The 14,380-nt window shown below is 37.1% G+C and overlaps 1 protein-coding gene across 3 annotated transcripts in view; it reads left to right on the plus strand.

Moving 5' to 3' along the window:
• Positions 1-2,190: 2,190 nt before the first annotated feature.
• The window catches only part of LOC100179926 (proton myo-inositol cotransporter-like), a 14,390-nt gene continuing 2,200 nt past the window's right edge, over positions 2,191-14,380 (plus strand). The window contains exons 1-14 of one of the 3 annotated variants that reach the window (XM_026837847.1): positions 2,191-2,211; positions 4,147-4,222; positions 4,601-4,732; positions 5,117-5,312; positions 5,900-6,059; positions 6,631-6,757; positions 8,245-8,320; positions 8,750-8,858; positions 9,438-9,601; positions 10,178-10,298; positions 11,085-11,199; positions 11,480-11,609; positions 12,421-12,573; positions 13,844-13,990. In XM_026837847.1, the coding sequence (XP_026693648.1) occupies positions 4,166-4,222; positions 4,601-4,732; positions 5,117-5,312; positions 5,900-6,059; positions 6,631-6,757; positions 8,245-8,320; positions 8,750-8,858; positions 9,438-9,601; positions 10,178-10,298; positions 11,085-11,199; positions 11,480-11,609; positions 12,421-12,573; positions 13,844-13,990 (1,687 nt within the window). In that variant the 5' untranslated portion in view covers positions 2,191-2,211; positions 4,147-4,165. Of the gene's footprint in view, positions 2,212-3,490; positions 3,798-4,146; positions 4,223-4,600; positions 4,733-5,116; positions 5,313-5,899; positions 6,060-6,630; positions 6,758-8,244; positions 8,321-8,749; positions 8,859-9,437; positions 9,602-10,177; positions 10,299-11,084; positions 11,200-11,479; positions 11,610-12,420; positions 12,574-13,843; positions 13,991-14,380 lie in introns of those variants that run through there. The other 2 variants (XM_018815044.2, XM_018815045.2) reach the window with 2 other exon arrangements.

Genomic DNA, 14,380 nt, shown 5'->3' on the forward strand with positions numbered 1-14,380 from the left:
GCCACCACATATTTGCATTAAACTTAAAAACGACCGCCAATAAACTACAGGACTTATCTAATAATATGTGGTATATATCTACAACAGCTGGCAGGTGTTATAATAATTCCTTAATAAAAAATATAAAGCGACGCGAACTACTATACCTAATGTATTTTAAACATGTTATGACGTATATATACTTAAATGCGTGCTGTGTGTCCAGTATTGACGCTTTCGTTTTTTTACAATGCTGATACTGTTCTGGCCCTCCTTATACTGTGACCGAATAACATGCAAAAAAAAGTCATTCATTCAAAATACTAACTATAACGGCATACCTAATGCCAAAACTTTGTTGCTACATATACGCATTATAATACCTTGTTTGCTCTTGGTTATATTTTACAAAACCACCTTACCGGACGCTTCTTTCGGTCACGTAAAGGGACTTCCCCTAATACGTCACAGGACTAACTTTCACACAGCATACCAGAAATAGAATCCAAAATAGTGCGCGCTTCCTAGACCCCCTTTAAATATTTCTTTGCACCTCATTCTTACCATATAAGGCATCGTAGTATAGCACTCTTAAACCCTATGAGTGGTAAGACCAAAAGAACGCTATTGTCAAGTCTAGTTCTCCGTATGAGTCCCACCGCTCATCCACTTTAATCAGTCGCAAACTGAAATGATACGATCCAGACCGAAAACTAACAAAGCGTGTTACGTCATTTGGGTAAGGAGAAAGGGACTTCAAGACGACATTCCAAGGAAATTTAATCATTTTAATTGGATATCTGTAAACATTTTGCTGATGCATTAGTTTAATGCCTGTAACTTGTATATTCTGGCATGGCGGGGAAACGACAGTCGTTATAACACGGGTGTTCTGTTTTGTACACCTCGTGCCCGCTTACAAGTTACGATGTATGTAACTTATTTATCCTCGCATGGCGGGGAAACGACAGTTATTATAACACGGGTATTCTGTTCCATACATCTCTGCCCGCATGTGCGTGGCTACTATAGGTTTGTAAATATGTGGGTGTAATGACCACTGAGTTGAAGCAATCATGGCCAACAAACATACGCCCACAATGATAACACGGAGAACCTGTAACCTCTTAGGTGCCGCGTAAAACGGCGCTATACATATCACATAGTAAATATTGGTTTGAAGTCAGACCAAGGTTGGATAACCAGGGATCCCGAGTTCAAATCCACTCTAGAGTTAAATATACCATGCTATCGGGCACTGAACCTTTAATAAACGCTTCTCAATCTTACGCACAAACCAAACGAATGTTCATTACCTCATTGACATCTGTCAACAAGTACAATGACCAAATGGCCGAACTGACACTATATAATAAATAGTGGGGATTTGTCTTTCTGTTCTGAGTTAACACGAACTTGCAAAGCTTTGGCGACAAAAACTCGGAAACTAAATTTCACAACAACCCGTAAAAACGTGTTTATAAAAAATAAGATTAAAATACGTTCTGAACCACTGAAATAGGCGACCAAACTAAGTCAAACAATGACCCACTATACAAGAATTGCTACACGAGTGGAGAAGCACTGAAGATATAGAACCACCTCCAACATTACTGACACAGATGCACTTGAAAAAATATCAACCCGTCACCAACTTTTGGTGAATCTGCTTCTGATCTAATGCTCGTTGGACGTTTTTTTTTGTAACGAAATAACATACAGGATAAAGTGCTACAGAATATACAGTTTGTTGAACCTTATTTTTATCTGCTACGTATTTCGTAACACTTAATGTTCCTATTTATTATTGAATGACTATAATAATTCTATTCACAAATACACAGTCGTCGGTCAGTTTTACACAAGCACTATCTCAATCTGCTTTATACTGAACTGATAGCTCACGATTACCCTCGAGGCTACCGGAAGATGTTAATCCGGTTTTTCCCTAGTTTTCAAGCGTAATCTGTCACTTTATCTCAAGCTTAAACCTTCGGGCAAATTATAATCTTTTAATTTTCAGTCTAATTTTAAGAAAAATAAAAATACAAAGAGCAAAACATTCATTTCAATTAAATCAAAACTCGTCAAAAGAGCTACGTTCTAAAGAAAATTATAATTGGAATATCGTTTTAACTATGCTTATTAATACTATAATCTTAGAGCTTTAATTGCAAGTTTCTTATTTAGCTCAGAGGTAATGAGAAAATGACTCCACAGCCAGACGTACAGGTGAATCTAACACAATAACACCTTTCAACTGAAACACTCATATTGGTTTGTCATTGCGTTCCTTGAACTTATTTTCTAGCTACAAGCTATTTATAATGAACCAAATTAAAATACGTAAAGCTAGATATAACGACCGTGCTTTTATAACCAATAAGTTATATAGTAGGGGTAGTATTCTATTATATCGTCCTAATTGGTAGTAAACAAAAAAAACATTCGAAGAGTTATAAAACTATATCCTGACGACTTTCATAGACTGTTGTTAATTTTTTAAAACACGATCAGGGTAATTGGATATTATCTGTTAAAGGTGTCCCGTCTCACCCTACTATATGTTTTATCCTTTCTAAACGGCACTTTTTTCTGTGGTAAGCCTATCAACGTATTAAAGTATAAAAACATATTACACCAATGTACGCGTTTTTATATAGAGCCCGTTTTCCTGATGTAGCCTATTTTTGACTCACAATAATACGCAACCAGAAATGTCCCATCTAACTTTTTGGACTGCAAAGTTTAAACAGGTTTTTATATTGTGACGTAACACTTCCGTTTATGATGACTATAGTATGTAAAAATACCCACAATGACTTAAAACAGAAACTGATTATATAACATTTAACTACCACCAAAGGGATTAATATTGGCAAAAAGGTGCTATTAGCTTTTAACCGTTAAAACGCGTTCGAGCTACTATTACAATCTAGAAATAAAAAAAAACACTAGAACAATGTTGACCCTACATACTATTATTAAATAGGCGTTATAAAGGAATTCTGCTAAAAACACTTAAAAAACTAAAACAGTTAAGTAAGAACTATACAATTATTATAACGCTTGACTTGTTGGTATACCTAGTTTTTAACGTCCCATACCTTATGACGTGCCTTTAATCATGTCTACGTAACTCGCATGACTTGGCACCAAAAAACCGAAACGTAAATTTAGCACAGGATCTGACGTCAGTGCGGAACGTAATCTTTTGTGTCCTTCCGAAGGCGATGCCGGAAAACACGTCCATATCTTTGTAGTTTCGGTTATATGGACAATTACTCGGATATTACTTAAATAAATGAATGTTACAAATTTAGCCTCGCAACGGCAGTCGTTAAAACACAAGTATGTTTCACACACCCCATGCCCGCTTAAGAGTTACTACGTATGTAACTTTTTGGGTGATTGAATGCATGTTACTTTTTTTCTTGCGTGTCGGGACAACAAGAGTCGTTATAACACAGGTGTTCATCTGTTTCATATACACCTCGTGCCCGCTTATAAGTTACGACGTATGTAACTTTGTAAGTAATATCTCCATAAACGGCACGCTTAAAAATATGTACTCGGTAAATCAACCGTATGATCATCTTGTTCGGATATAGGTATCATAAACCTAATATTCAAACAAGTTAAATGTCCCCAAATAAAAACAGATAACTTTAATACGCGTCAGTGCACGGCCTAGGTCCCATCTATTTTACTACGTCGTAGTTTGTTTACATTTTCACACTTGAGTGAATAGTTCAATATTTCCTGGTGTTTCATATAATGTCAACACAAAGTAGCAGTAATGCGGACATTGACAGCAGGTAAACTAAGCTACATACTATAGGCAGCTTTTATTGTGGCTGTAAAGGTGTCACGATTTTGAGTTTTCATCAAAATCTGTAATGTCATTGATAAAATACCGTTACACTCATAGTTGTCAAACATAGGGAATCTCATTGAATAATGTGGTGAATGCAATATACATTTAGCTTCGCTTGTTTGTATAGACACCTAGCAGCAGGTAAAAGCTGTTTCAGGCTTAAAAATGGGGTGACTAAAATAGAAAAGATAGGCAAAAACAATATTATGTTTTTGATGCTTTGGTGAATTGTAAATAAAACAATTGTTTTGTAATGAAATCTTAATGTAAACAAACCATTTGTGTTTCAGAGAATTAATATTCCAGCCTATGATGATGTATTCCAATGAACATAATGCTCCAGCCACTGTTGTTAAACCACAGACTGTAAGTTTAAAATATATGCATTAATGTAGTGTGTGTATGAGTGACATTGTAGGTGTCCTTGGGTTGGTACCGGTTCTTTCTCCAACCCAGTGGTGACTAAAGGGTTGTTTAAATTGTCAGACATACATAAAACAATTACCCACAAAGTTACATACCTGGTAACTTGTAAGCAGGCAGGAGGTGTACAAAGATATCATGTATTGTACACAACACATATGCAAACCACCCCCCCCCAAAAAAAAAACTTTATACTGAGCATGAGGTGTATAAAACCAACATGTATGGTGTGCAATACCCATATTATTATTTCCCACCTAAATAACAAGTTACATGTGTACAACAACTTATTAGTAAGTTGGTTAATTACTTGTTTCTCAGACAAACAAGTTCGTTTACGTTTTAACTTTCTTCTCTGCAATTGGTGGGTTCCTGTTCGGGTATGACACAGGTGTGGTTAGCGGTGCTATGATCATATTGAAGCAGAAGTTTGCACTCAATAACTTATGGCAGGTAAGGGTATGATTCTATTATAAGATTAAGGCCCCAGGGCTGGATGGGGATTTGTGATTAAGGCCAAAGTTTGGGCATTAGGCTACTTCAAACCATAGTGTGTATATTCTAAATGATGTTACACTTATATTGAGCCAGGGGTTCAGAGATTTAGGCTTAGTTTGGCCCTTTAAATAACCCTATATTATAGCGGGTTTTATTCTGTATTGGTGTATTAGGTCCTGTTACAAGGCACACCATGTGGAATGGGATGTAGTCTAGAGTTGGCCCATTACCCCCAAAAATGCCATATTTTCTGCGTGTGATATGTAAGGTTTAAATTAAATTAAAATTACAGGATTTCTATATTATCTAACTGTATAACATATTCCTTAATATCAATAGGAGTTAATTGTTGCAATCACCGTTGGGTTTGCTGCTTTGTTCGCTTTCATGGGAGGTCCGTTGAATACTTGGCTGGGCAGAAGGAAAGTCATCATGTTCGCTAGCGTGGTGTTTACTGTGGGGTCGATTGTGTTGGCGTTGGCAAGTGGAAAAGAGATGTTGTTATGTGGGAGGGCTGTGGTTGGGGTGGGGATTGGTAAGTTGGATGGGGCTTGTATTGTTGTGTGGTACGGTAATAGGAGTTGTTATAACACAGGTGTTTAACACAGGGACTTAGTTGTTGTTTTGTTGGGGGGTGATTTCTTTGTAACACGGGTGTTCTGTTTCATACACCTTGTGCCTGATTATGAGTTACCACGTATATAACTTATTGGTTATTGTTGCCCAGTGTATAGCGTGCCTACCTTTAACCTAAAGGAGAAAGGTTCAAGGCTTGGTGATGCTACCACTGTGGGCGTATGTGTCCTTGGGAAGATAATTAGCAGAAATTGCTCCAACCCAGTGGTCACTTATGGGATACGTTAATACCACTATATTACTAACAAGCCAACAAAATGTAACACCCTGTTTACATTTATATATAATATATATATTATATATCAACATAATGATAAACAGCATGTTATCATGGTAGCTATATTCATTACAGTGGTACCTGTTGCTGTGAGGTTTTTATAAATCATAAAACTACAACACTGCCAACACACCTAGAAATATGTAATACCCTGTTTAAATCATATCTATATACCTAACATGATAGTATTACCACTATATTACCAACAGGCCTAGCTTCCATGACGGTCCCAATGTACATTGCCGAGGTCTCACCATCCAATGTACGCGGAAGGTTGGTTTCGATCAACAACTTGTTCATCACTGGTGGCCAGTTTGTAGCGAGCTGTGTGGATGGGGCCTTCAGTTCCGATGTTGAAGATGGATGGAGGTTAGGATTATTACAGAGCGTTGGTAAAACAATATAAGCAATAGGTGACCTGGTGTATTTTGAATTTTTGGGTATGTTAAACTCTTGTAGGTTACCATAATATTATTTCTGACACTGACATGTGACCTTTCCTTCTGAAACAGGGACATTGTGGTTACAGAATATTGTGGTTACAGAGTGTCAATACAGGATATAAATTACAGATAGCTTGGAAACGTAAGATTATAATTGTAACCTCCTGTACCGCCACATGGATCGGTATTTAGGCAATTACATTGTAACCCAGTGGTCACTAGCAGGTTGCACCATAAGTGTCTAGTAGGTAATAGGCCAAGTCCTAAATCCCAGTTCCCATGGCATGGCTGCAGGACCCCCAATATAGAATATAATGGAACCTGCTATCTTTTTGTGTAAGCTATAAAACATGCATGATGTGTATGAAACCATGTAAATACTATTACTTTGTAACACATATCCATCAACTGTACAGTGAGCATGAGGTATATGAAGCCACCATGTATAATGTACAACATTTAGCATTTTTTTAAACCCAAAACCTTTTACTACACAGATACATGCTTGGGTTAGCAGCCATACCCGCCACTATACAATTCATTGGGTTCATCTTCCTACCTGAGAGCCCACGGTGGTTGATACAAAAACATAAGGAAGATTTAGCCATCAGAAGTTTGCAGAAGGTGAATGAATAGATGTAGTTTTGTTTACGATTGTTTGGACATTGGCTGAAATACAAAGTATATTGTTTTTGTTAGCATTTCATACACCTTGTGCCCGCTTACGAGTTACGACGTATGTAACTTATTTATTCTCGCATGGCCAAAAAAACGGCAATCATTAAAACACGTGTGTTACGTTTCATACACCTCGTGCCCGCTTACAAGTTATTATGTATGTAACTTTGTGGGTGATTGTTTTTCTGTATGGCTGATAATTTGGACAACCCATTAGTGACCACTGGGTTAGAGCAATTGCCATTAAGTATCTTGCCCAAGGACACAAACACCCCTACAAAAAAAGAGTTATTCTGTATCATAAAAGCAAATTAAACATGGGTTCCAGCAATCCCTTACAACGTCCACACTTCTATTACATCATGTCCTTCCACAGGAAGCAATAGATCCTTAATTAGTTTTTAATTTATAAACATTGGGTATGCTACTATGTATAAAATAAACCAAAACACTTAAATTTAATTTCTTCACCCATATAAGGTTAACTAAAAAGGCGTTTGGGTAAATATAATTTAATTGACCAATAAAGGCAATGGCCCAACTGGATTTAATCCCAAGTTTTATGGCATGCCTTTGCTGTAAGAGAATGGAACATTCTTTTTGTTCAGTAATGGCCCAACTTTAAGCTACTTTAACTTTAGTAATGGCCCAACTTTAGAGAATGGAACATTCTTTTTGTTCGCCCAACTTTAGGCTACTTGCAGACAATCTTTGCATCTAAAATTCTTATATAACCTTTATACACACTATATTTATGGTTCCATGGGGGCACCGTTGTATGCCAGGTGACCTGAGATTTAAGCTAATCAGCCATACATAAAGAAAATAAAGTAACATACACAAAGTAACATACATGGTAACTCGTATGCTGGCACGAGGTGATAACGATTGTCGTTTTCAGGCCAGGCAAGGATAAAGTAAGTTACATTCCAATACAATCATAGCATGTTCTATTCTATTTGGCCAGATTCTACAACGAGGCATCCATTTATAAAACTCTGTGATAAGATATGTTTAAGTTAGTTTAACCTCCATTTATCCATTTATAAAACTCTGTGATAAGATATGTTTAAGTTAGTTTAACCTCCATTTATCCATTTATAAAACTCTGTGATAAGATATGTTTAAGTTAGTTTAACCTCCATTTATCCCCTTATAAAACTCTGTGATAAGATATGTTTAAGTTAGTTTAACCTCCATTTATCCCCTTATAAAACTCTGTGATAAGATATGTTTAAGTTAGTTTAACCTTACTTGATATTGATAGTTGTTAATATTGTAGATAATAGAGACATTACAACCACAGCTTGTTATTTTCTATTTGTCCATATTCTACATTCTACAACAAGGGTGGCCATTATAAAGCATTGCCACAAATTGGACTCCATGATATGTTGAACCATATTTAATATTCATAGTTATTTATATTGTAGATAATATCAGATGAGAGCGACATAAGAAGGGAGTTTGAAAAGATTAAAACTTCGATGTTAGAAGAACAAACACAAGGTAAGTTTAGTTGTGAATGGGTGTTGGTATATGGTGCTTTGGCTCTTATCTTTGTAATTCAATTATTAGTGAATGTGTTCTATGGGTGAGGATTGAGATCCTACAGTGTGGCACGCCAGGGGACCTGGAATTTAGGTCAGAATTGGCTCATTACCCCCACATTTAATGTGCACATTTTATTCAAAAGGGTGAGGTCCTACAGTGAGCCACGCCATGGGACCTGGAATTTAGACCAGAATTAGCCCATTACCCCAACATTGTATATGCACATTCTATTTTATATGGGTGAGGTCCTATGGTGAGGCATTCCATGGGAACTAGAATTAAGGCCAGAATTCTTATTTACCAAAAAACCCTCTCCCAACACTACACCTATGTTAATATCAATACCTTACGATGTAATAACACCCATTATTACCTCACACACAGGTAAGGTCACATTAACGAGGTTATTCAGCGATATTAGCGTACGACGTGCTATTATGGTGGGATGTGCTTTGCAATTGTTCCAACAGATATCAGGAATCAATACAGTTATGTAAGTTGCAGTTATTAACTTTGTAATTCGACTTTGTAGTTATGTAAGTCATATGTAAATAAATGTAATTTATTCATAGTATATTTAAGAGAATTTGCAGCAAAATGACAATCATTAAAAACATGCTATGGGTAAAATCCTTTTCTAATTCCATATTTCTAGTGAATAAATGATTGAATGAATGTTAAGTTATTTTATATCTATGTATATGTATATTGAATAAAATACCCAATAATTATGAATTTATGACGAAACAAAACAGTAATTATTGAATAGGCCTACACACTATACTGATTGAATGTAACTTATTTGCCCTTGTGTAGCCAAGCAAGAATATTCTTTACAGTGAAAGTTCACAGTTACTTTCTCTTGTATTATACAATTGGTTGGATTTGATTTTTGTCTGGTATGGTTTCGTAGCACCACCAGATCCTTATGTATTTCTTTACACAAGAATCGTCCAACAACTATATGAGCACCAGATTGGGGTTTGATGCCAATAGATGTTTACCCTTATCAGTATCGAGCTTTAACAAGTTAACTTGTATTATCCACAAACTAAACCCCATTTAACCCCAGGTATTATTCGGCCACAATAATCCAAATGTCCGGTGTCCGCAACAATACACTCGCTATATGGCTCGCTGCCGTCACAGCATTCGTCAACTTTTGCTTCACAATCGTTGGCGTTTGGTTGGTGGAGAAAGTGGGCAGGAGGTTGTTAACCCTTGTGAGTTTAGGAGGTAAGGGGTTTGCCAGTATAAAGTACAATTTATAAGGGGCAAGTATACAACCTTAAATTTGTATGAATTGAGGGGGTTGGTTGATGTTTGTTACTAAACTGCAAATAATATCTATATACAGTAGGATAGAGGAAGATGGGACACCTTTTCGTTCTATTTTCTTGTCCTATTTGGTAGTAAACAAATAACATTTAAAAAATTATAAAACTGTGTCCTCACGACTCCCGTAGACCGTTGTTAATTGTTTAAAATTTGAATATTATGTACTAAAGGTGTCCCATCTTCCCCCACAGTACTATATATGATCATATAGATATGTGTTATTTTCTTTATAGGGGAGGCACTATAGTGAGATGTGACAGCGGGCCTGAATTGGCTCATAACACTCATTGTAATTAGCATAAGTGCCCGGTATCTTCGGCTATTGTTGCTACCGGACATCACATAATGCTTAAAATTGTTTTTTTGGTAAAAGCGTTTGGTTTATAATGTTTACTGGTTATTTCAGTGCAAAAAAAAATCCTCCATGCCCAAGTTCCATTATAATTAATAATCATGTTACTTACATCACAATAGGTGTTGTTGTGTCACTGTTGTTTCTTTCAACCGGATTTTTCCTATCTGCTCTCCACTCCCCCCCAGTGACCATGAATTCCACAGACATCTTAAACGACACATCGGGCTGTTTTAAATTTAAGTAAGTTTGTTTTAATATTAACTAAAGAAAAGTTGTGTATATATATATATATATATATATAGTAATTAATAAATCACATATAAGGTTTTAAAAATCCATAAAATAACCGTAAACTAACTTTAATTAAATCCATGAATCGGTCCTTTAACACTTAATCACAAATTTTATATCTGTTGTTGTTGCCACACATGTATAAGTCTGGAAAAAGTCTCAAGCTTTTTTTCATTAACCATTAAACCGCCGATCATGTAAACCCCTATAGTAATGTTAGTAACTTTACGCACACTTTTGTTTCTATTAGAATTTTACCTCAATTAAAATAAACGGCTCGTCTGTCCGCTAGGTGTAGCGACCTTGCTTATTTTCTTCCAACTAAATGTAAATATGTTTTTAACTGTAAGCGTGTTTAAACAACTGTTTTGTCACTATATCCCGTCTTTCGTTTTAAATATGTTCTAAATCTTCGCTACCGTAATCGAAGAGACAAATAAAAGTTATTATTATTATAACTGTAATTTATAATTCTGGCTTTCAACATTTGTTAATTATTTATGTTGATGCTGCCGGGCGTATTAAAAATCTAAAGTATTTTTCTAGAATTTTTTTTTGTTAGTAGATGTTATTTGTTACAATCAGGAACCAATAAATTTAATGAATTTGGAAACAATTTTTAAATATTTATATGTTGTTGCTGCCAGACACTTTTATAAGTCCAAATGAATCTCTAGCAAATTTTTTGTTGTTGCGTCCCATCATTTGTTACAACTATTAACCTTTTCACCCCAGATCATGCGTTGGCTGCATGCAATCTACTGCATGTGGATATTGTTATACACAGTATGGGCAACCATGGAATGTAACGCAGGCCACTTGTTTACCAACTAATCCAGACAATACTCAGGTATTATGATGTATTTATCTTTCCCAACCCTGTTTTCATAGCGTGACGACTATGCTGTTGATTCCCTTCTCTTTGTTATTTTCAGGTACATCTCATTATTGTATTATCGTAGTCATTATCGTAGTCAAAGAAATCAGATAAAAACTACTTTTTTCTTGATAGTTTTGTGTTTATACAAAAGAGCAAGTTAAAATTTAATTAAACACGCGTTGTTTTCATTTCTTTTGTGTATTTAATTCCATTAAACTTGACACCTCATACCCTCATTATTACATCACAGTTATCATTGTTGGGTAACTGTTCCACCAAACATGAAGGCTCCCCATACTTTGCATCTAACTACTGCCCTACTAAATACTCATGGATGGCGTTGGCAGGCATGATTCTGTATCTTGCCTTCTTTGCTCCAGGTAGTTAGAATATAAATCGATACAACTTATTAATATACATAGCGAGGCAACGACAGTCATTATAACATAGGTGTTATGTTTCATACACCTATTGCCAGTCTAACGAGTTACCCATATGCAACTTATTTATCCTCGCATGGTGGACCAACGACAGTCATTATAACACAGGTGTTCTGTTTCATACACCTCGTGCCTGCTTATGAGTTACCACGTATGTAACTTATTTATCCTCGCATGGCGGGGCAACAACAGTCCCTATAACACGGGTGTTCTGTTTCATACACCTCGTGCCTGCTTACGCAGTACCACGTATGTAACTTTGTAGGTGATTGATTTCTGTATGGCTGACAATTTGGGCAACCCATTAGTGACCACTGGGTTGGAGAAATCGTAGTGTCTTGAATGTTATGTGTTATAATATAATGCATTATCTGGTTACAGAGCTGTTTCAGATATGCTGCTACCATTACGGGCGTATGTGTCCTTGGGCAAGATACTCAATAGAATTTGTTGCTCATTGGTCACTAATGGGTTGTCCAAATTATCAGCCATACAATAAAACAACCACTCACAAAGTTACATACGTGGTAACTTGTAAGTGGACACGATGTGTATGGAAACCCGTGTTATAACGATTGTCATTACCCCGCCATGCAAGGATAAATAAGTTACATACATACGTGGTAACTTGTAAGCGAGCACGAGGTGTATGGAACAGAACACCCGTGTTATAACATTCAGTTGCTACTAATACTTTGTCAAAAATAGGATAATCTAAAATTAACCCCATTAAAACCCCCCATATCCGCAGGTATGGGTCCAATGCCATGGACAATCAACTCTGAGATTTACCCACAATGGGCACGTAGTGCTGGTAATGCATTCAGTGCAGGAACTAACTGGGTGTTTAATGTTGTTGTGTCGCTGACATTCCTGGATGTGACGACTGCTCTTACTTATCAAGGTGAGACTTACATACAGTGTAATAAGATTCTATATGGGTTCTACAGTGAGGCAGGCCATGGGACCTGGGATTTAGACCAGAGTTGGCCCATTACCCCAACATTGTATATGCACATTCCATTCTATATGGGTGAGGTCCTACAGTGAGGTATGTCATGGGACCTGGGATTTAGACCAGAGTTGGCCCATTACCCCAACATTGTATATGCACATTCTATTCTATATGGGTGAGGTTCTACAGTGAGGCACACCATGGAACCTGGGATTTAGGCCAGAGTTGGCCCATTACACCAACAATGTATATGTACATTCTATTCTATATGGGTGAGGTCCTACAGTGAGGCACGTCATGGAACCTGGGATTTACACCAGAGTTGGCCCATTACTCTAACATTGTATATGCACATTCCATTCTATATGGGTGAGGTCCTACAGTGAGGTATGTCATGGGACCTGGGATTTAGACCAGAGTTGGCCCATTACCCCAACATTGTATATGCACATTCTATTCTATATGGGTGAGGTTCTACAGTGAGGCACACCATGGAACCTGGGATTTAGGCCAGAGTTGGCCCATTACACCAACAATGTATATGTACATTCTATTCTATATGGGTGAGGTCCTACAGTGAGGCACGTCATGGAACCTGGGATTTACACCAGAGTTGGCCCATTACCCCAACATTGTATATGCACATTCTATTCTATATGGGTGAGGTCCTACAGTGAGGCACGTCATGGAACCTGGGATTTAGACCAGAGTTGGCTCATTACCCCAACATTGTATTGCACATTCTATTCTATATGGGTGAGGTTACAGTGAGGCACACCATGGAACCTGGGATTTAGGCCAGAGTTGGCCCATTACACCAACAATGTATATGTACATTCTATTCTATATGGGTGAGGTCCTACAGTGAGGCACGTCATGGAACCTGGGATTTAGACCAGAGTTGGCCCATTACCCTAACATTGTATATGCACATTCTATTCTATATGGGTGAGGTTCTACAGTGAGGCACGTCATGGAACCTGGGATTTAGACCAGAGTTGGCTTATTACCCTAACATTGTTGAGGTTCTATTCTATTGGGGCACGTTATGGGAGGCATGTCTATAGAAGTCTACGGTTTTATAACTCTTTGAATGTTCTTTGTTTACTACGAAATGGGACGAGAAAATTGAATAAAAAAGGTGTCCCACCTCCCCTCGCCTTACTGTATTTATACAATGTTGTTGCTATTAAGTATTAAACACATCCACCAACCACAGGAGCTTTCTTATTATATGCTGGATTTGCGTTCTGCGGATTTATTTTCATTTTCCTCTTTCTTCCCGAAACGAAGGGAAAACCACTGGAAGAAGTTCAAGAACTCTTCCAAGCAGGGTGGCTTGTGCCGTGTAGGAAGGCTAATAATGGTGGGTGGTTTGTGTGGTGTGTTGGGGTTTTGCCGCTCCGGACATAATGTGTCTATCATGGACTTTTTTGTCCGTAACAAAAATTTTAACTACTAGAACGCTGTTCTGATTATTTTAAAGTAATTTTAAGTGCCATGACACAGTGTAGTGCTTGCTTTTAGTAATGATGATAACAGTTTGAAGCTCAACCCTGCTACCATTGTGGACGTATGTGTCCTTGGGCAAAACACTTAACAGCAATGGTCCAACCCAAAAAATGTATGGTCCAACCCCAAAAATGTATAAATAAATTTTAATGTGAATTATGAAACAGAACACACGTGTTACTGTCGTTGTCCTGCCACGCGAGGATAAATAAGTTGCATTCGTTCAACAGCCAATTATTCCCAG

The sequence above is a fragment of the Ciona intestinalis genome, unplaced genomic scaffold (assembly GCF_000224145.3).
Source record: "Ciona intestinalis unplaced genomic scaffold, KH HT000025.2, whole genome shotgun sequence".
Lineage (NCBI taxonomy): Eukaryota > Metazoa > Chordata > Ascidiacea > Phlebobranchia > Cionidae > Ciona > Ciona intestinalis.